The 24,192-nt window shown below is 32.1% G+C and overlaps 1 protein-coding gene across 7 annotated transcripts in view; it reads left to right on the top strand.

Annotated features, from left to right (window-relative positions):
- Positions 1–21,880, top strand: part of LOC128211579 (calponin homology domain-containing protein DDB_G0272472-like) — a 35,748-nt gene extending 13,868 nt beyond the window's left edge. For 4 of the 7 annotated variants that reach the window (XM_052916542.1, XM_052916545.1, XM_052916541.1 and 1 more), the window contains 13 exons: positions 646–755; positions 1,582–1,671; positions 2,329–2,452; positions 4,192–4,326; positions 4,951–5,013; positions 5,626–5,640; positions 8,602–8,682; positions 9,301–9,395; positions 9,902–9,970; positions 11,892–11,973; positions 12,620–12,758; positions 13,240–13,323; positions 16,594–21,880. In XM_052916542.1, coding sequence (XP_052772502.1) covers positions 646–755; positions 1,582–1,671; positions 2,329–2,452; positions 4,192–4,326; positions 4,951–5,013; positions 5,626–5,640; positions 8,602–8,682; positions 9,301–9,395; positions 9,902–9,970; positions 11,892–11,973; positions 12,620–12,758; positions 13,240–13,323; positions 16,594–16,787 — 1,281 coding nt within the window. In that variant the 3' untranslated portion in view covers positions 16,788–21,880. Of the gene's footprint in view, positions 1–645; positions 756–1,581; positions 1,672–2,328; positions 2,453–4,191; positions 4,327–4,950; positions 5,014–5,625; positions 5,641–8,601; positions 8,683–9,300; positions 9,396–9,901; positions 9,971–11,891; positions 11,974–12,619; positions 12,759–13,239; positions 13,324–14,788; positions 14,803–16,593 lie in introns of all 7 variants that reach the window. The other 3 variants (XM_052916547.1, XM_052916544.1, XM_052916546.1) reach the window with 3 other exon arrangements.
- The last annotated feature ends 2,312 nt before the right edge of the window (positions 21,881–24,192 follow it).

The raw sequence follows: 24,192 nt of genomic DNA, 5'->3' as shown, positions 1-24,192 counted from the left end.
TGAAGTAAATGAAGGCTAGGCTAAAACTTAGGAGAGTTGGTTACAGGCTTTCAATGTATGTTGTATCTTGGATGAAGGAGTCTTAGAGTTATGGACCCTTGTTTATTATGATTGCTTGTTGTTAAAATATAGACTATTTGTGAGTGGACAGTGATGAACAGGGGTGACTAGACAACCAGCCAAGAATAATGAATAGACTTGAAGAGGGATTGCAACAGAAAGTCAAGGTGTGTAACTCTGCAAATAATGGTACTTAGAGTTACAGACCCTTGTTAAATGTGAATTATTTGTATGAGAACAAAAGGAACCAGAGAAAGGTTTTGTCTTAATGGAAAAGCAGAAAATGAGGCTTGTATTTGAGGAGAGGTTGTAACATAGAGTTATTGCCCTTGTTTAATATAGAAAGTTTGTGTAAGTAACGTTAGGATCAGAATTTGAAAAATGAACAGCGAAGAATGAGGGGAGGTAAGTATCAACATATAACTAAGGTAAGTAACTCTGTGTTGTAACTAGTAAGTAACTCTACAGACTACACATCCAATTTAGTGGAGTTTGAGTTTGTTTTATCATATTAAAAAACATACAGACACACACATGCACACACAATTCAACTTTTGATTTATAGTTTCCATTCTCTGTTTCCAGCAAATTGACAACCAAGAGAAAGTGAACTTGTCCGAGAGAGAAGCCATCATCCAACAGCAGGACTCCACTGTACAGAAGGTTCTCGCTAGCAATATTGACCTCACTGATGAGTAAGTGATCATTAACGCCACTATGAAATGAATGTTGATCTTCAATCTGTCACTAAGGAGAGAGGAAATACTCATGGCTCAAGATAAGGTTTAATGGTAAAGAGTATTTCACCCATTCAAGAATATTTGTATCAACCAATTCAATACTCTGGGATTTTTTTTATTCACCCGTTTAGAGAACCGGTATGTATTATGGTTACAACTGCGGCGTAGAGGCGTGGAGGCATTCCTGATGTCCAGTACATTTTGCAATCAACGACATTATGACCATTTGTCTAATCATCACCAAATTTAGTCAGAATGAGTATGAGCATAATAACTCTGACAAGTTTGATAACCAGTCATATTGCTTTAGTCCCTCTAGAGTTATTGCCCTTTACTTTTAGAAACTAAGGTACCTAAAAACTTTTTTTTCAAACCAAACAAGTGTGTTTTCAGGTAGTCTACCTAAAATCAGACTTGTTTGGTTTGAAAATATAAGTTTTAAGGTTCTTTCGCACCTTACCTTATAATATAAGCTCGGAGCTATTTTGCCAATTTTATGATGATATATGTATAATTTGTGTTGTTTCAATGTATTTTCATAAAATAAAAAAATCATCCATAAACTATTCTTATTCTTCATCATCAGTTTGCTGTTCTCTGTTCACTTCTCTGTTCATTTTTTGAAACTTTATTAAAAAAACAGCATTAAACTAAAATGTTTGACTGTTTTTAAAACTTAAAATTAATCTCCCTGTATCTTTCGCCATTTTTATATATCTTCTCACATTGATAATACTAGACTTCAACTCTTTATTGATATTTTGCTGTGTTTCTTTTTCAGTGCAAAAGATAAGATAATGAAGGAACATCAGCGTAACATGGAAACCCTCAACAACCAGTTGTCACGAAGCAAACTTAAACAACAAATGTGGTTAGTAGTCAGTTAGCTGTTAGAAGTATTATCATACATTGTATTGGGGGGGGGGGGTATGTTATGCCCCATTTCAAAGAAGATGGTTGTTAAAGGTTTGCAAATGTAGGTAAGTCGGTTGGTAGACATTTGGCCAATTGTTTAGAACTCTGGTCAGGTTATTGTTGTAAACTTTAAAATTGTTACTTAAATGGAAGTTTAATTAACATACATGTAAGCTGCAGTATTTCTAACAAGATTTGTGATAACAGTTTCAGTTGTACTTGTTTTATGCAAATAAATGAGCACTTTTCTTAAGTTGATGAAAAAGATTTTTTTAAATATACTCAAGTTAGAAACGACTTAAAATGATTTGTTAATATCGCCCCTAATAAGATACAGGTATATTTTTATTCGAGTTGAATTTTCATTTTTAAATGGTTAAGATGAAGTCATTGAATATGACCAAGATGGCATTGCATCTGTTTTTGACACTTTTACCTTATTTTTGTCTGCTTCTTGAATTAACCAATCTATATCATCAATAGTTCCCTGGGAAACATTTTTTTTGCCTTTCAAAAAGGACACAGTACATGTTTCTGCCTTGAAAATGGACTCTGGGGTGATTTAAGCTGTCTTTCATAAGTTTAAACCTATTTGTTAAAACCTATATTTCAGCCTACAGCAGAAACTAAGTGCACGCAAAGCCCGTCTAGCCGAGATTCAGGCACAGCAGGAGGCACTTAAGGCTGAGAAGAAAGATGTCTCAGAGAAAGAGCTGCAAAAACTACAGACCAAACTGGTAGGAGTGTGGATGATTTAGACACATTTTTAGATTTGGTGTCAATTGGAAATTCTAGGGTTTTTATAATTGCAGCCATTTGCAAATTATTCTGGTTACAAATAAATTTGAAGTTTTTTTTGAATCCTTCAAATTTTGTTTAGTTCTTACAGGTGTATAAAAGGCTAGACATAATATGGTAGAAAAACTAGCTTTTATTTATTTTAATAAATGAATGCTACGGTAATAGTCTTAAAAGACTGTGCATGTCATTTTGCAGAATTTAGTACAAATATGTTATTAAAATCTGTTGGTGTGTAACCTAAAAGTTCAAGACTGGTGTAAAAGTTTATAGTAATGGAGTAAGAAGGTACACTGTAATGACCATAATATTGTTTTACAGGGAAATAAGCCCAATTTATTATTGGGCTCTTTATTTCATACCTGTTAACTTCCATCTAAAATATTGTAAGATTAAAATATAGGATATTGAAACTCCCGAAAAAAATGCATATGAGGATTCTGTATCACACAGTAGAACACGCAAATCTTCTTTCCCAATCCTATTCGAAAAAGAATATTTCATCAAAATTAAATGCTTTTTTTTAAAGAAAACTATTATTAACTTTATTTTAAGATAATTGAAAGACATAAAATAATAAAAATACTATGTAAGTAAGTTGATCGTTGGGGTTGTTTCATTTCAAGTTGCTTTCGTAAAGTCTATATCGCATGATTTGAAAACAAAAATCAGGCTTTAAATACTACTCTGTTAAAATGTGAAGCGGAAACTCTTTGTGTGTCCATTAGGGCATGCATATCTTAATAGACAAAAGTATTTTAAACAATTATGTCTGTTTTGTAGAGGAAATTGCAGGTAAACGTATTCAGAATAAAGTAAATAGAATGTTTTAAAAATATTTAATCTGTTCAAATACATAGAAGGACCACTTCTTGCATATATCTACTTTTGACTGTGAATATATTTATTATATCTTTAGTGCCTTGATTTATTGTTTTCTTAATATCTAAAATTGGTCTGTTTTTGGAAGAAATAAGTCATGGTATTGTTATTGCCTTGTCGTTGTTTTCAACAGTCTGTTTGCAAAAACTTTGGCTAGAACTCAAAAATTGTAATTTAAATGAATCATAGTAAACATGTCAGAAACAATTTACACATGATAAGCATTGCACATAACTCTTGCTTTAGTAATTGTCCAGTTATGCCCCTTGCTAACTGAAAACAACAAGCAATTTTTGGAACTATTTTGAATTTTTGCATTTATAATTTTTCAATATTTGAATGCCATATTTTAATTTATTAAAGTGTAATCATTTCTTTATCATATACTCTTTAAGATTTCAAGTCCTGTCTTAGCCTTTCATCTTATATCTTTTATTGTGTATCTGATTTTTACTTTATTTTGTTTTACTGTATAAACTGATTTTGCCTGTGAACTCCAAATGTGATTTCTTTTTTTAGTACAATGCAATAAAATGAGTAAGATTACTTGAAGTGGAAGAAATGAGAGTATAACTTAAACTCACATGTATTTTATTTAATTCATTGTTTGTTTGTATTATATAGAACACATTGGATATGCTTTATATTATTAGATTTACCTGGCAGATTGTAATATTCTAACTATTAACTTCAAAATCATAGTAATATAAAGAAAAAAAATAGAATGAATTAGACTAAACACCGTTTAGAAATATATTATGTCATGTTTAGAATATTATGCATGTCTGTTTCGCAGGATGAAGAGGTTCTACTTTTTGAGAAGGAGAGGAAAGAGGCAGAAAATAATTTTAGAAGACGATTGGCTCTTGAAACTGATGCTGCAATAGCTCAGCAGGAAAAGGAATTAGCTGTTCTCATTGGTCGGTTAGAGGTTAGTAGTGTATTTTGATTGGCTCTTGAAAATGAGGCTGTAATATCTGATTAGCTCTTGAAAATGAGGCTGTAATATCTCAGCAGGAAAAGGAATTGGCTGTTCTCATTGGTTGGTTAGATAAAGAGGTAAATTAGATTGGTTCCTTAAACTTAGATTGCACTAATTAGCATAAAAACGACTGGCCACTCTTATCGGTTGCTTAGAAGTATGTGTTTTGCTGAGCATTTATTGTATTAAAGTTAAAAATGCACTTCCTCAAAAAGAAGAAGATAAAGACCTTTATGTTATTGAAATGATGTTACAAGCATTGATCAACACCAATGTTTCAATACTTTTATTTTAATTTTATTTATTTTACGATTGTTAACAATATTATGTAAACTTATGCTTAGTCATTGTCGTTGGCAAGATGTTGCGATGTTGGTCTTATGTTGTGGGGGTGAAACCAGAAAACACAGAGAAAATCTGCTTGTCTGGCTTGGTGACGACCAACAAAACACACATATGCCCAGCCCAGAAATCAAACCCTTGATGCCTTGTGAGAATTGAGTGCACTTACAGGACAACATAATTTTTGACAAAATAGTTTGCTAGTCATTCAGCTATTCTTTTACTGTTTAGGTTGGCAGTGCAAGGCGCTTGGCTGTTCTACAGAAACAAGATCAACAGTTAAAAGACCTACAGGTATTGATTCTGTTTTTATTTATCTGTCATGTAAGTTACTATCACCATGGCAAATTGTATGTGTGTAGTATAACTATTGTTGCATGCAATAGTTGTAGCAAGGGTAGTTCTTGGGCTGCATTCAATAAGTATTTTAATCGAAAGAAGTGTTTTCATTGGTCAATATATCTAATACTCATTCAAAACTGCCATATTTCACTTTTATCATAAAGTTAAATCTAATATGTTTATTTAATACTGCCCCTTATGATTATAGTGCAATTGCAACCCAGATTTTGCTACAATTGGACTTCTTTTGGATATGAAATGCTAGATAAGAGGCAAAAACTGTCTTACAGCTGAATTGTACCATTGTTAAAAGTAACAGAAATGTCTCATATTTTGAAAAAGTGATGTGGGGATGTCTGTGGCATACATGTATTTTTCCGTGTTGTAATGAGTAAAACTTTATTATTAAAGCATGTTGGTAAACTTCAATGAACTTACAAATTACAAAATCCCTCAATCTTACAATTTTGAATAAATTTTAAGCTTAACAGTTTACCTATTCTCTGCCTAAAGTGTAAATCTAACATGTAGTCGGTTCAATATGAGTGGTATTGAATATTTCAGACAAAAGTAGACAAGGTAATGAAATGTACTGGTATTTATTCGAAAGACTGGTGATGACATTTTAATTTCAATATTTAATGATTTCCTCTTCATAATTTAAGGACATCATTTTCACGATTTTACAATTTCAACTTTGAGTTCATGATTTAACGATTTCAACTTCACAAATGATGAATTCACAAGTTCAAATCAGAGAGTTGTGTACTATTACTGTGTTTAAGTTGAAATTGTGAAATCATGAAATTAAAATCATGATATCGTGAATTCATGAAGTTCAAGGAATCGTGAATTTATGAAAAGGAAATCATGAAATTTTGAATTTGAAATGTCACCACCAGTCCTTCGTATATTTGCAAGCTTTATGCAGGGAATTAGCTTTTATGTTCAGTGTTGTGTTTCTAGGCACTTTGTAAGCATCTTGTAAGCATTTTGTTAACATTTCTAATGTATGCGTTGGACAGCTTCTGTTGACGTTTTCCATGGGCTTTTTTTAATATGGTATCATTGACCTCTTTAACAAGAATATATGCTTACAATATAACCTCAGGTGCTTTAAATAATGTTGTCCATTGTCTGTCAATTTTGTCTTCTTGCATATCCAGTAATTTGCTTATTGAAGGGACATGTATAAGTTTGAATAACATATTCATGGTGTAAATTTTTGGTACCGGTATGTACGCATCGACAGGACTTTAAATATGTAATGTCTAATAGCAATATGTATTGCTCCCTGCATACATTTTCATGTCAAAATAATTTTCTAAATAAGTATTTGAATTGGGAATTGTATCCAAAGTGACGATTGGAAAACACCCTATGTGCAGGCAGTGTGTAGTGCGAGGTAAAAATAGATTACTGGTATATTTCTTCAACTCTCCACAACAAAACTTAGCATTTCTACAACTTTGTTACTGAATATCTGTCGTTTTTAAAAATTCCTTCTTCAAAACAACTTCTCCATGGTTTTAGAAACATTTTGTGTAGAACATGTTATGAGTGTAAAAATATGGTTAAACTACACAGATCAAACTAGTTCACTCCCTTTAATATAATTAATAGATTTAGATATGTTATATTTATAATCTTACAGCCAAACTGCATCTTTTAATGTTTCATCTAATATGTTATTTTTAAGAAAAGAGCCAAGCAAAAATATGTAAGTTATTAACTGAGGCAGTATTATAATTGCGCTTTTTTGTATTTTTTCACTTTACAAATTACTAGTGAATCCTGGGCATTTTATAAAGAATTTTTTTATTAAAATTGATTTTCTTCATCGAACATTATTCTGCTTATATATCTATGTAATCTTTTAATGATTTTTATGACAATATTTTTACATACATATGATTGCATATTTGTTTTCCCATAATATTATATCAAGGCATAATCTATTTTATATTATTTTTTCATTTCTCTTTTATTTACAGAACATCTTCTATTGATTTATATAACTTGAATTTATAAATCCAAGCCAAATTTTATAGACCTAAAATCTAAATTTAATAACTGAACAATTCATTTTTTTTACTTATTTTTTCATTAGGATTTTGTTGCAAGAGTGTGTTTTACATTCATGATGGCATGGATCATTTTGAGCTCACCTGTTTTGCTTGGTGTCGGCGCTGGTCTGTATTTCTTGGTGTCATTTGCGTCAGCATGCAAAAACTATTATCGCAGCCATAACTTAAAAATCGTTTTCAAATTCAAAAGTAACTTGATACAAATGTTGTCTGAGGCAATATGCACATGTACAAGAAGGTTCATTACTCAAAATAGATCTATTATTGAGTTATTGCCCTTTTCTGACTGAAAATAAAAGAGGAGCATAACCATTCTCTCCAAAGAGCTATTTTTTGTCTGCAATCGGTTACATGGACTGAAATGTTCAGTATGTACAGCAAAAATAAAGCATGAACCATTTTCATTTATGTCTCTGAAGTTTTGTATTGAGTGTGGCTTGAAACATTTGCATGATTCTTTTTATTCCCTCTTTTAAGCTGTTATGATATGAACCGTGACAGGTAGACATCATCTAATTAAAATACCATATTCATTTCCAGTCAATGAAATCGCCTAATATACCGTAAGTTCTACATTTAATCGTTGATAATTGCATGTTTACATCTTAACAGATATTGCATAATAATTTGATTCCCCATCTGCTGAAAATGAGTTGTAATCGAAGTAGATTGGAAGATAATAATAATAATAATAATAATAACTTCTACAGTTTCAGGTAAACAGAAAGTAAACCATATATTTAATGTATAAGGGAGTTTATATAGAACATATGTGTTTCATTATTTTCAGATCAATTTTAGATCTTCCAGACCAAATGTTAAATTTGAAAAGTAACAATAGATTGGTTCATGCTTTTCACCAAATAGATGCATGTGTATATTAATGTGTGGGTGATGTGTCAGTGAAAATGGGTCCAGTGGAAGAAGTTGAGTTAGGAATTTCAGAATTGCAAAAATTCTAACAATGGACTGCTTTGAGGCAAAAAAAAATGCCAAAAGTGAAAAATGTTATTTTTTAGCTTTACTAGCCAAAGACCAGAAGAGGTTATGGGATGACGTAGTGTCTGTCGTGCGTCTGTCTGTGCGATCATCTCTGCGTCTGTAAACAATTACTTGTGAACGCGATAAAGTTTTCAGTTTATTGTATCTGAATCAAACTTATAATGTAGATAGTAATCTGCCAATGTGTGACTGGATTATGTCCCTTGAAATGAAAAATAACTTTCTAAGGGAAACAACTTTGTACAGAGAGTTGAGTATTATTGAAATGTTTGTTTCCTTTGAAACATATGGTAACATGCTCTGAAAAAAATTATGTCATTAAATGTCTTGACGGTGAACTGAAGAGGTAAATTTGGTATATTTTTTAAGTTTCATACAGGTATTTAACTTTTCTGATGGCGTCATATTTAACATAACTGATATGTAAAAGAATATTTTATTCTATCTGTAGGAGAAACTTGAGTCCCAGGTAGAGAGTGGAAGGCTGTCTGTCAACACAGCGGACCAGATTATACAGCAACATTATAACCAGGTGAGAAATATTGTTATTTGCAGTATTTTGGTAAATATTTAGGACTTTTAAGATTACGTTTTTAACAAATACTGTCTAATGTAACAAGGAATATTATATAAATGAGGGTGAAAGTGGTAAAGTGGTATAGGTGTCCACCCTCATCCGAGAGATTGTAAGTTATTTCTACTAGGGCGAGAGTGGTCTCTTGTTATAGGTTTCTGTCTCTTGCTCAAAAAGTGGTGGGTTCAGTTTATACTAGGGTGACAGTGGTCTCTTGTTAAAGGTGTCTGTCCTCACCCATGATGGGGTCAGTTATTTCCACTAGGGTGAGAGTTGTCTGCCTTTCACCAAGTTATTTCCATGACATGTGTATTTTGAATCTATTCTGCCCACCAGGGAGTGAGTGTTGGGCACAAACTGCTGGATTTAGACTAACAGCTATTTTGCATTGAAATTGTGATTTTTGTATGTCTGATGTTATTAAAACTTCAGTGAGGAAAATTTTGTGTTCAATGCTGTTGTTTGAAGTGACATTCACCATAACACATTAGAATTGGCCAGCTACATATTTGAAATCATTTTCTAGCAATGTTTTGATTGGCTGAAAATTGTAACAACCATTCTGATTTGCTGCAGGTTGAGCATGTGAATGACTCAATGCAGAGGAGCAGACAACAGCAGGAGGCTATTATCCAGGAGAAGATTCAGGCCAAGAAATTCCAGAAACAGAGGTAGGTGGAACATGCATGGCTCAAATAAATTTCGGGAGTTTAACAAATATGATACACAAATTGATTAGGTTGATTAGGTTGCAAATATAAAATCTCGTTAAATATTAATTTACTGATGCTTGTCCTTTTAAAGAATGGCCTTTTGAATATTAAACCTTGCCAAATTGGCAAGAATTTTAAAAAGAATGACAAATTTAGACCTTCGCAAAATAAAAGCAGTCTACAGCACTTGATACAATAGCTAGTTTTCTTGGAACACATTGACAATTAACAATGAAAACGAGCATCGATTCTTGCTCTGCGATCAAAGGTGAATTATTACTGTGTTACTAAATGTTCACCAATTACATACACAGTGATTACAACAAGATAGTGTTTAGTTGATGTAGCATATAATTTTTCAGGGCATATAAGATAAATTTGCATCAAAATAATGGATGTTTGAGATGTATTGTGAAGCTAAAATTTTGCATTAATATTCTGATGATTGTGATCTTGTTTCGCAGGGAGCTGGATGACCAGATGCGTTCAGATAAGGAGGAGTTGTCCATGGCTCGCAGGAAGGCTGGCGCAGGGTAAATACACACTCCTCCCTGGTTTTATTTTCGCAAAAGAATGTTATAATGATGTGACATTCCCTTCCCAAAAAACACACAATGCAAAAATAATGCGCTTTTAAAGCAGAAAATGCCCTTTAGGGCATAAATGTGCTTTTAATGCAGAAAAAATGTGCTTTGAATGCAGAAAAAATGGGATTTTAAGGCAGAAAAAATGCGCTTAAGTGCATTAATGCGCTTTAAGTCCAAAATAAATACGCTTTTATATATGTTCAAAATAAATGGGCTTCTGTCACGAAAAGCTTTAAATATGGTGCCAATATCCCTGTGTTTAGTGAAGATTAAATGCTCATTTAATGCATATTTAACACACTTTCTTGAGAAGGGTTGTATTGTAAATACTAGGCATATTTCTGATGATTTTGTGGTAAATTTTAAAGAAAGGAGATGTCAATGACTCTTAGGAAGACAGGTGCTTGGCATGTTCTCACTCTTCCCTGGTTTGTTTCATTTTATCAATGTAAAGAGTGGGCACCAGAAACCTGCCAATAAATTCCTGATATATACTTTACCTAATGATTTAAAATTGTTACTTTTTTGGCATTTGAATGAAACATAGAAGTTGGAATTTAAGACATATGATGTTGGTATTTATGACACATTTCAAGTGTTTGCTAAAAGTTCTTCACCATAATAACATATCTGCTTATCATATTATCTCTATCAAGTCTTTAGATATTTATACTATTTTTTCCTTTCCACTAAAGAATGGGGTAAGTTTTTAAAATAGTGAGCTTGAACATTAAAACATACCTGCTTATCTAATATGAAATACATTCCAGCCTTGACCAATAATTGATCCAAAATTAACCTCAATTCCAAAAGACCTTGTCAGCACTATTACTTCATGATATTTGACTGTAATAGATGAATTTTGAAGAATGTTTTTTTCCTGTGATTGAACAACTTTTGATTTTTAATCGAGTGTCCCTTAAAGTTTTTCAGATTTTATGTAAGATTTATTTCGCCATATCAAACTTTAGATTTAATGAGTTTAATTTTACTTTCAGGAAACACAAGTATTTTTTTCCTCTTAAGTAAATTATAGTGCTAATTATAGTGCCAATTGTGTTAATTTATTGCCAAAATATGCCCGCCAAGATGACCAAGTATGGCGTAGTTTAGATAGGCTTTGTGGTTCTTGTATACTTGTATTGTACAATTGCTTACAGATTAGCATATTATTGCATGATAGATATAATGGATTCTGTGACTGCAGTTCACTTGAAAGGTTATGGGTTCCAGCCCTGTCAGGGAACATTTCACATGGCCTTTTAAAAGCAGACTCCAGTAATAACAAACTCAGTATTACCGGTAGCTCAGTTTAAGTGTAGAATCTGTGCATTTTAATTTGACTGTAAGGTTAATTGTCCAATCAACTGATCACTGATTCACTGAGGCATGTGAAAGACTAAGGATAAGAATTCTATTGAATTCTGGCCCGGATTTCTAACCAGAAAACACAATTTCAAGTATATTCGCAAACATAAGAATTTCTTTATATTAAACTTGGATATAAGATTTCACTATTCACTCTGTAGTTATGGCCCTTTAATTTTCAAAATTGGTCCTTATTTACTAGTCCTTTCTTTAACTTGAGCATTTATTATGCAATATTTATCAAACTTGGCCACAATTTATTGAAATTGGCATAATAGTGTGACAAAGATTGATCAACCACACTATTCACTTTCGGATTGTGTCCCTTTGATTGTCAAAACATTAACTGTTTCTACATATAATTAACAATAATTAAGTATTTTCTTTTCAATAAATGGGGTCTTCTAAGCAGATGAAATATACAATTAGGGGAATTTTAATCTTAAAATGTTAGTATAATTCTTTCCTTATTCAATAGCCATGTGATTTTCTCTTTCAGCCTTGCCAGTACCATCTTGAACGCTTCACTGATGGAGCAGCGCCACAAGAAAGCCATGGAAGACTTGGAGAAGGACATGCAGGTCAGAACTTTATTTGAGCTTTCTTGCGGTGAGCTCAACAAAGTTTTTACAATGACAGCTGAGTGTATGTTAGAATGTTAGTGTGAGCATGTGTCTGGTCTTGCCAAACAGTGTTTTGGTCTTATTAGGATTTAAAAAAAAAGATTTACATGAATGGTGGTTTTATTGATAAATATTGATCAGTCAATAAGGATTTTGGCTAACTTCGTTTGACTGCACCAAAGAAATAGCCAGCAGCCAATTGTATAAAACAAGTTTTCTTTAGGCTTTAAGTGAGTTTCACATTTAAATGTTTTGATTGGTATTAGGACTTATTGGATGAATAATGATTTATCAATCATTGTGTTGGCTAATTTTGGCTAATTTTGACCAAAACAAACCAGCAGCCAATTGCATCAAACAGATTCTTTGGTTTGGTCAAAGTTGGTAAATAATGTATACTGATTGGTCGATGTGTATCCAATCATTTATATTAACCAATCAAATTATTCAATTTAGCAAATTGACCAGAAGATAACATGTGGACATTATAATTATCAAAGTTTTATTCAAATGGCTGCTGCAGGACTTTATATACATATTCTGTAAAAATGTTTACATTCATGTCCTATTCCATACCATAAAATTAAATAATATTCATTTTCAGATTGAGTTAGAGCGTTCTCGTGAGGAACTGAACAGCCAGTTAGCTGCCTCCCTGCAGAAAGAACTAGAGACTCACAAGGGGCAGTTCTTGAACCAGCTTGCGCAAGCGACTAACTCATCAGCCAATGATATTGCTGCCGGTATGTATGCTTTGTGAAATTTTAGTTTAGTAGGTGATACTTTCTTTCAACAACAGAGTCCAATATTTGGCTTTGAGTATTAAGTTTGGGTTTTAGGGTAAATTGTAGTGTGAGGATACTTTCTTGTTTCTTTGGATCTGAATATACAAGCTTTCTCACTAATACTATCAATTAAATTAAACAATAAATAAATTATTAAAGAAATTGTGACACTATTTTAAGTTTTAGATTTGGTATGTTGAATAGATTCCAAATGAAATTTCATATCTTTTTTTTTTTTAATTATTTGAAAGTTAACAGATGTTCCAATTCTGCAAAATATTCATTTTTGTTAAAACAAAAATATGTTATGCCAATGTGCTGTAAGTTTCTATTTTAACAATTTATAATGCATTAAACTCTTATTGTATTTGTTAACACACCTGACTCCTGAGTGAATTGATTGTGACACACCTGAACGCTTTACTAACACCATCTGTAGGTCGACCTCGCTCTGCACAGCGTTACTCCAGAGACTACCAGAAGTCCAAGTCAACCCTCGGGTCGATGGAGGAAGATTCTGATGGTATATTAGTGTAGTGGCGTGTATACTGCATGAAAAACAGTCTTTTAATATTTATTTTACAACATTATACACAGAACTATTAATGAATTGCTTAAACAATGAATAGTCAAGTTGTTCACTTTTGTGGCACAGAGTCAAGTTGGTTCCACCTGTATAATTAGTCATACAGTGGGTACCAACTAAATATTTCAGTGAAATCTACTGAATCAAAGAGGTTCCTACTAATAAATTAATAAGTAGAAACTTATTAAAGACCGTTTGACCTTTTGGCTAGTGTTACTTCTATATCTGAGATTATCTCCGGGGTTTAGTATCTACTCATCTATATTTAGATCAAGCAGGTAGCTATTAAGATTTTGTGGTTGAAAGGGTCAAAAGTTGTACTTTTGATGAAACATACTAATCAATTAGAAGGTACCTCATAGAATCAGATGGTTTCACATCTTAAGTATAAATTACCAGTAACTAAATTTTAAGGTGAAACCGACTTGATGCGACTTTTGACCCAGGAATTGCACCATACATTTTGTATTGGCTTCATAGTATTGTTTTTTCATATTAAGTGATTTATTTTCAAGCCAAATATTTACATAGCTATATGTTGTTTTGAAAGAGAAATTACCGTACATTATCCATCCATTCTGGCAAAAATAACAATGAATCATCAGAAATCTATGGAAGCTCATTAGTGCTAATTGAAAAAAAGTTAGTTTTGAGTTAGTTAGTCAAAATATTTGAGAAACTTAGTCAAAATTTTCAGTCTAAAAGCCGAAATTTCGACTTCGATATGACTCGAAAATTCAACATTCCTGTATTGAAGGAGTTTTGTGAATTGGCACTAATACGCTTCTGTAGAAATCAGCAGAAATCTTCCATTGAAAAAAGAAACCTTCTTGTAATATGTAGGTATTAAGTAAACATTAACAATTCAAAGTACTTGTAACACAATATCAAATTTCTCCTCCTATTACTTGACTTACCCAGCTTCAATTAATTGGCTTGTTCCTGATGAAGTTTGTTTGATCACTTCATATATAGAGTAAAATAAATGTAATGCTTTTAAATTAGCTTTATAATTGATAAACAACAATAGGCCAAGAAAAAATAAGAGTTAGTTTCTACAGCACTTTTTTTAAAAAGTAAGAAGGAAGCACTAGATAATATTTTCATTGAATTTTGATCTCTTAAATTTCTCTAAAATTTCATATTGCCATATGTTCATAAATTGTGAACAGCCTTTAAAAGGGTAACTAATAATGAAGTTAAAACTGGCTTGCCTATCTGCAAATGTATTTTTTCAATGACTTGTTTTAAGATAAAAAAGAGCAGTTTGGAAAGAGACGAAGGCTGAAGTGCCAGAGAAACTGTTAATTATTTTTGTTTTGCCTTATATGAATGTTCAATTTCTTTATGTTTCTGCAAGTCTGTGTAATACTTAATGAATTATCTCTCATTTTATTGGCAGATAAAGCTTAGTTTGTAAGTTTTTTGTGTGTTTGGGTGGATTTGTCAAACTTCTACAAACTCATGGTGGCTGATATAAAACAGTTATGGGTCTAACTTGCTTGGTTATGCTTTGACTAAGTCCCCTCCCAAGGTAAAATCCCCCCATCATTTTCTGCAAAACAGAAAAATTCCTGACCTTAAAGCTGCACTCTCACAGATATACTGTTTTTACAACTTTTTTATTTTTTGTCTTGGAAAGAGCAAATTTTTGCATAAATATCGGCAAACCAATGATAAAAGATTGCTGACAAAAGATCAGATCGCAGATTTTCATATTTCCTTTTGAAAATTAATATTTTATGACTTAAACCATTACTAACGGTTTAAGAAAAATGCATAAAACATCAATTTTTGAACTTAAATATAAAAATCTGCAATATAATTTTTGTCAGCAGTCTTATATAACAGGTTTCCATGCATTTTCGCAAAAATTAGCTTGGAAGCTTAGCGAAGACAAAAAAAAAGTTGTCAAAACATTCAATCTGTGAGAGTGCAGCTTTAAATGAAATGTGATACAACATATCATAAGGAACCTTCACTAAAGTGTAAGAAAAGTTGATTATCCTATGGGGGATTTTGTCTGCCTATACAAAATCTGGTGAGGGGATTTTTCCTTATACCTTAGCATGCGGTCTGATATTTTGTACTTTTCATAATAGTGTTTCTGTAAGATCTAACATTCACTGCACAATTTTGTAAAATTTTATTCACCCTTGTGTCTTGTGTCAACAGCATGTATTCTAGCCTATACTTTAACCATTTTGCTGGCATGCAGAGGAATAAGTCAAACTGATTGGATATTGTTGTAGCTTTGGTGATGATGCCGGCATTTAAAGTCGTGTGAAAAAACATGCTAGCGATAACTCAAAAGACAACCTTTGAGGTTTCAAGATTTAAAAAAGCATTAGTTTTTTCAAAAAAACCCAGATTGTTTGTAGGTTTAATATGAAATATTTTCATCCTATTTTATAAAAAATGTTGAAATTAATATTTAATTTCACATTAACTTTCCCAATTCTGAGATTTTTCAACAATTTTAAAAAACATTTTTAAACGGTCTCATCAATGATGTGCACATACATGTATCTATAAATATATATAATAGATATTGATAAAATGGGAAAATTTTAAATGTGAAACACTTTTTAAAAATAATGTATATATGTATAAAACTAGATGGTGACTGAGCTGAAAGAATGAATCTAATATCTGCTTTGCACTAGCATGTTCTTTATGACCTTTATAAAAGGCTCACATTTTCCCCCCTATACCCCATGGTCATGAAGATGTATATGTGTTTGGAGGAAACATATATACTATTTTTTTGTTTAACACTAATTTGGTTTATTCTTCAATTTTTGCAGATAACAGGAACTAATTCCCGCTCAAAGAAATTGAGAAACAGCTGGAACTGCTATATATACTTTATCAAACTTTGAAATGAGTTACATTGCATATTTAATAATTATTTATTTTTAATTCTTGTAAAATCTTACTGCAGTTTAATATTTCTTGGTTATGGCATGTGTTACTGATATATTGGACATTGTTTATTTAACAGAAGAACAAATAGTAAATTAGTGACCCCCCAAAAACTGGCTGTTTTTTTCACGATGCATTCCTGCATAGCTTGATAAAGAATACATTTTAATTAGAAATATATAAACAAACTTCAAATCTGTTCAGAGCCAGTACATACTGAATTTCATCCTATGAACTTATTTATTCATACCTAACCTTTACACTTTTCTGTCATCTTTTCAGATGAGCCAACCATCCACTCCTACAGCCGACCAAAATCCTCCGTCGGTTCCAAAGCGGAGGCCCGTCTTGCTGCTCAAGGGACACCCAAGAAAAAACACAAACATAAGTTCGGGCCTCAGCCACCGAGACCAGCTTTTTCTGCTTCTTCAACTGGAGAGCAAATTCATGGAATGTGGGATGATGATGATTTTTAGGAGATAAAAATACATTTTTAATGCTCAAACTTGTACTTAGGCCTATAGATGTTTGAGCTCATTTTCACTGTTATAAAAACTTTTTAGCTGACTTTTAAGTTTAATGGTTTCATATTTACCATGAGGGTAGTCAATTATGATAATTATAATAGGTACATTGTGACTTACTGGTAAAATTGTTGCGGGATACTTTTTTGAGATGATATTTTTGTTATCACGTCACATATTTCTGCAATATTCTCTTAAATCTTCGGTTTCTCTTATTTTGTCATTGTTGGAGTTGTTTCCCTTTGACTGTGTTCTCTATTTGTTTGCATTTAGATTTTCATTATATTTTCTTTAGGTTATTTTCTACTTGTCTTAATTCTCATGAAGGGTAAGATGACATGTTTAAAAAGTCCTCAATGAACATATATTATTTAAACTGTATTTTATCTTCTGTTTGGGTAAAAAATATCAATCCATCCAAATTGTGAAATAAGTATTGAAGAAATATTATATAATTATAGACTAATGTTGAGTATATGGTACTGGTATATATTTAGTTTCCAACCTCTGAAAGTAAACATATAAATGTAGACAAGTCAACACCAGTCTGTAATTATTATATCTTAACAACTTCATTAAAATGGCGCAAATAAATATGATAAGGTCTACACATTATTCTCAGGAGTCCACAACATTTTTTATAGACTTTGCTCTCGGTCAGTCAGATTTGCGGAAGCTCATCGAGTATACATTATTATGTGATGATAAAGTGCTACAATTTCTAATTTGTCTGTTAGTTGAGGTATTGTCATTGCCTTGGTAATCATGAAGATTTAAACCTTGACTTTATCTCCAATAGACGTTAAAAGATATTCAAATGAAACTTGGTACACATGTTGCCAGAAACATTAGGCACATAATATAGGAAACCCCATAACTGCTGCTGTAATAGCTGATGAGTTATGCCCTTTGTTCAACTGAAACAAATAGACAAGCTTTGGTGTTCACTCAACACGCTCTTGATAATAATTATATATATCAACATTACTTGAATATAGTTGAATGTCTCAGATCTTGTGTCATATCAATTCACTTTGTTATTTACCAAATGAATAGCAGGCTTTGTAATACACACACGAGCTATATGTGGAATGAATTTCAATGGTCCGATTGTTCAGAACTTCGTTAAAAGTCAACAAAGCTGTAACTTTTAAAGGTGAAATATGTTATGATGTGCTGATATAGGAAAGTAAAACAAGCATAGCTGAATTAGATGACTCAATATTTGTATCAAGTACCTCAGATCATGTGTGTGTCCATTAAACTTTCAGAGAATTTAAAATTTAACAATGATCAAGTTAGCAACATTGTTAACTTTAACAACGATCTGAACAATTGGCCCGATATACGACTTTACAAGTTATATTTGTAATTATTTTATGTGCCTCTTTTTCTGTGATTATTATTTATTATTGTTTTCTTTCGTCATGTGGCAACTTACGACCGACTGTGATATTATCTCTGTTGTGATTTTATATTGTGATACCATTGATTTTGTACAAATCGTTTTATACACTGGTTGTATAATAAATTTTACCTCTTTTTTAAATTGATCACCAGAACCTATTGAATTCCAAATTATGTATGTTACCTTTTTCTATCATTATGAATTGTATTGTTGTTTTTTTTACTTTTGTAAACTTTTTCTTCATTAAAACCAAATGAAATTATGTTTTTTACTTAAAATTACCAAATACTCGAGTAGTTATATTATTCCAGCTACACTATATAGAGTCCATATACCGTAAATGTTCTATTTAACGTGCATGCTCTAATAGAGGCACCAGCAGTCCATAAATATTCTGACACTGACTAGTATTCGCCATGTTTTATACTGGCACCATGTTATCAACTGATATCATAGTCTGTGTGGATAAGGCCAGAAGGTGACATTAAAGCTGCACTCTCACTAATTGAAAATTTTGTCTTTATTAGTTTTTGTCTCAGAATCAGCTGATTTGGGTGTCATGCCTTAAATTAAGTCATATATTAAGATAACGCACAACAGAATTCATCTCAATTGTTTGGAAAACTGCCGAAAATTATTTTTTTCTTAAAGCTTTAGTAACGCTTTTAGCCATAAAATTTTCGAACGTAAATATGAAAACTGTGATCTGCTCTTTTGTCACCAGTCCTTTATCACTGTTTTCCAGACATTTGCGCTTACAAATTGGTTCATTCCAAGACAAAAAATAAAACAGTCAAAACAATCAATCTGTGAGAGTGCAGCTTTTACCCCATGATATGATATTTTTTAAGATTTTATAATTCTGGTCCCAATTTCTCAAAATTTCTTAAACCTAACAGGTTTATGTCCCTTACTTCATTTAAACATTTGACTTGCTTATACTTACGAAAAAGCAGTTTATCGTGATTATCTTAAAAATAACTTTTTTACAAAGTGGAAATTAAAGAAATAGTGCCAAAAATAAATAGTGAGCTAAGCTTAGTCATGTTTATAAGGGTCTTTCAAGAAATAGGGGCCTGAGTGGTTATAATTATATCACCCCTCCAACATGAATGACATTACGCAATCGGTCCAGGATTAGTCATGCAGTGACCCCATATTTTTCCTAATTGGGTCACTTATCTTTATATCATACTAAAATTGCGTCTATTTTCCAATTCTGATGAATTAATGAAACAGATGTTAGCATCTTTGATTACCCGATATCGGATATACGGTATTGGTTTCCTGCACCCTGCATATCCGATATCAGGTCACCTACTAACATAGTTTACTTAAGTTTTCAATTATAATGTTAATATATACAATCATAATACATCATATTTCTGGATTAAGCTAATTATATTTATGCCTTTTATGATATTAATGAAGTTGAAAATGTTATTCTAACCATAAGTTGGTAAATCTTATTCAGGAATTTTACTTCACCTATTATCATTATGACAGCCACTTCAACATTTGACAACCGATATCACGAAGCTTTTATTTTGTATGGTATTTTTATTTACTTCTGTTCAATAACATGTAGGGTAATACTTCATTCCTGCTGAAAGGCTCATTCTCAAATTTGAACATTTTATATTACTGTAATATGAAAATAAAATTGTTGCAAAGATTGTACCATGTTAGAGCATGTTCCTTTATTTTTCGTCAATACATTAACTCCCGTAAGTAGGCAGTAGGCAGAGCTTAACCGTTCAATTACTACTGATCTTGACAACATGTACTAAACAGTTACATTACCCACAACCTGTGTAATCAAAACTATACACTCGCTTTTCTAGTACACTCGCGCTTAAGTTTTTGTGTATAATTTTAACAGATCGGGTTGTTGGTGCAGTAACACTTACTAAACTGTCACCAGATAATAATAACAAGTGTTTGTTAACAAATATTTGAATAGTTGAAAATTAAAAGTCACTTTTTCAAAAAACATTAATAACCAAATTTAAGTTAAATGATATTATGATGAAATGAAAATGATTATCTGTCTGCCGGTGTTTAATGTTATTCAAATAAATTAAAAGAAACTCAATTGATTTTTTTTAAATATGTTTACCCACGTGAAAGTACCTTTAAATAGTGATATACAAACACTAGACTTACAGGAGTCAGCTGGTATAAGATGACACAAATTGATCCAACAATTTACCATTTTTGACATCTGCCATATTAAACTAAGTTCATGGCTAGGCTTTAGGGTGCAGTGAATAATATAAACATTTTGTGAAATTTTGTGAAATGTTGAATCATACATCATTTTAAATGTACTAGAAAATTTGACTCTGACATAGACAATGAATGATTAATACACATGAAATTAGTGTTCATTTTTATTTATTAATCTATGCAATTCCTTAGTGTTGGTGTGGATGTCTCTGTTCAAGGCCAGTTAACACCTTTGCATACTGATTAATGAACAACTTACTAAAAATCAGAGGACAAACCATAAATGTTGAGGTTGTTTTCATAAAAGTCTTTTAAAAAAAGTTAATAATGAAGTTTCAAATTAAGCTCATAACAACAAAGATCATGTGAAATTTAGAATATTTTTTTATTATAGATTAGACATTTTCTTTTTATTGGTATTTTAATATTTCCTTGGGTTCTTAAAAAGCGGGCCTGCACTGCTAATTGAGTCTAGCCATAATTAAATGCTCTGTATTTTCAGTGTGAAATTTAGTAAATAAAGAAATCATATATATGATATGTTCAGCTTTTATTTTGGAATTAAACAATTCTTGTAGGGGATATTTTACTTGTATTAATTTTAATATTCTAATGCCATTAAGACTATTTTAATACATTTATTTTATTGGTTAACTTTACATTCTATAACTTAATTTTCCAAGGTTTTATATGATTAAATGATTTTCATTATTCAAGTGTTTAAAGTTTTATTGTTTTTCCTCAATATTTTGAACAAGAATGTATTTGGTACAGACCTACACAATATGTTTATTTTCTTAAAGGGACTGTACACCAGATTGGCACCAAAAAAGTTGTTTCTGTTACGAATCTCAGAACAATTATTTTATAGAATGCTTTGATATCATAATTGTAAAAAAAAGTATCAAAATGTAAAAATAAAATTGTGTCGGAGACGGGGTTCGAACCTGTGTCCCCAAAATTGCAATCCAGTGTTGTATCCACTGTGCTACGAAGGCTTACTCCAAAGAAGTGGTATATTTAAGCTATATACCTAACTTTGTAATATCACGTGATATTATCGACTAGCCAATGTGCATAAGGAATGAATTCTACTAGGTAGACATACCCAGTAATATTTTTTAATGGAAAAATACGAAATAACTGCTAAACTTAAATCAATTGTAAACTATGTGGTACTTCAGTTAGTAGGTTTCAATGCATTGTACACCAAGTTTATGACAGTTTTCGAAAATTTTCTTTTTTTCTTGCAAATTGATCATCTGGTGCACAGTTGCTTTAACATCTTTTTGATAAACCATATTTTGATTCTATTTTATTAATTGCTCATGTTGTTTCTCTATCATTTATACATGTTTATCTCATATTACACATGACCAAAAAATGAATAAAAAATCAAGAAAATGAAGATATCATATTTTCTTAACCACAGCTGGGATTTTATGGACTAGAGCATGATTCAAATAAACCAGCTCTTATGTGAAAAAATCACTAAAAATGCACATATAAAACTATATATTCTACTACCTTAACTATCATGTTATGCTAAATAGCAAACATGGTTAATCTAATATCATGAACAATTAAATGCCTGCTTCATATTTTCCTTATGTACATGTTGAGTTTCCATCATCATATTTTCGTTAATACAACTAGTGTTTATCAAGGTTTTTTTCTGCATAGTCATATAACTTAAAAGGTATGCAGCGGACAAGAAAAATTGATATTAGTACAGTGGTATTTCCAGAAATTGTCAGTAACTCGATCATAACACCATCATGAATTTTATATGTAACAAGCTCATAATGCATTCAAAAGGATTGTCAATTAGGCAGAAAATACGCTGAAGATATGCATATTATATGTGTAACAGGGCCATTATCAATGGATTTAATAATTTTCGAGTAACCTTCAAGCAAATCCCACCAGTGCGAGATTGATCAAGTGTTAAAGATGTCCACATCTCACTCAAGAGGTCTTGGGTTCGATCCCAACCAGGGTAACTGTCTATAAACACTCTAAAATGGACTCCATGTCTGGTTTCTACACAGGAAACAAGCATGCGCGATTCTGTAAGCTATCAGGTTTTGTCACAATCGAGCTAAAATAAATTAATATAAAGGTCAAAAGGTCGACTAAGAAAAACGGCAGATCCGTGGTCTAGTGGTAACACACTTTCAAGACTGTCAATCCAGGGGTCGCAGGATCGAATACAAGACACACCACTAAAAAATTCTAATTGTCTTCTGGGGGAGATGTTAAGTGGGTGTCTCGTGTGACAGTGCTATACACTGGTGTACATTAAAGAACCAGGGTAGCTCTAACAAGTATGAATAAGCTTAAACCCCCAAGAAAAACGGACGAGCGTTGGCATACATTTGCGGTGCTCTTGCTTTTCATTTGTTATAATAATTGCATTGATGTTCACCATCCGGATAAAACATGTCCACCCAGATAAACACGACACCTTTAATTTATTTTCAAGACGATCAAGTTAACAAAGACATTATCATTTCTTTCTCATTTGACATTGAAACTAATTTAAGTCATTAAAATGTACAAAGATCCATGCGCCGTGGACCATCATTTGGCCACACGAATATTTAACACCTCACAAAGAGCCAAGAATCGGTGACTGTAATATCGTTAATGATCCTCAGTTGAGCCGCTTTTTAACATCTGTTCAAATTTTAGCGCCGAAATGACGAACAATGTTTCACATTTGACAGACTGCACAAGACACTTCCTTATTCATTTTGCAAATTCAAAATGCCACACTCTGGTGATTTAATTCCCCCCAAGTGCCGTTATTTTCTTTGTATTCGGCGGCAGGGCCCTACGCGAATTAACATACAGATGGGGAGCCCCTAAAAAGGGCCTAATACGGCAGGTGTGGGCCCTAAATGGCGGGCTAGTTTTTGGAGCTCTGTCGATAATAAACTATTGAAAGGGTCAATCGTTCAATTAAGGTTCAATCCCCGAGAAAATAAATATACCTTTATCAAGCTTTGATTCCAAATAGCGTGATATTTTCTAATGTTTCGAAGTCCATGTATGCCGCATTTTCATCCAGTATGTTATACCATGTGAGAATGAAGTCGTTTTATTGATTTTGCTAACGGAATCTTCAACTTTCCAACAGGTTTGAAAATTTATGCTCATCGCATACACGTGCCGGGGTGCGCACGCTTTTTCTGGAACACGTGCTGGTTTTATAACTCATGGATAATCTGATGAAGGGCAGAGGGTGGTCTCTAGAAATTGCACATTTTTACGAGAAATCAGCTCATAAATTTCATGGGATTTTAGTAAAATCCCATGAAATTTATGAGCTGATTTCTCGTCATTTTACCCAATAAAACTTGATTAATCTTGTTCTTCGAAGTTCGCGTATGTCATATTTTCATTAAGCGAGGTTTTGATTGTACATGTACTAACGGAATCCCTAACTTGACAAGAGGTTTAAAAAGTTATGTTCATCCTCAACACGTGCCTGATGTCGGAAAGAGGGTGGTCTTCCATGTCTTCTAAAGATTGTACATTTTTAAGAGCAACTAGCTCATGAATTTCATGGGATTTTGCCCAATAAAACTTGATTTATCTTGAGTGGAGAAAGGATGTCATCGATTAAGAACAGTTATTTCTAAAAGGAAGACAACTCTTTTAGTCTTACATTTATACTCGTGCAGGAGAATGGCAAGTTTTAGGTCCCTTTGACTG

This window comes from Mya arenaria, chromosome 12 (genome assembly GCF_026914265.1).
Source record: "Mya arenaria isolate MELC-2E11 chromosome 12, ASM2691426v1".
Taxonomy (NCBI): Eukaryota; Metazoa; Mollusca; class Bivalvia; order Myida; family Myidae; genus Mya; species Mya arenaria.
The sequence above is the reverse complement of the archived record's forward strand: the minus strand, read 5'-3'. Positions and strand labels throughout refer to the sequence as shown.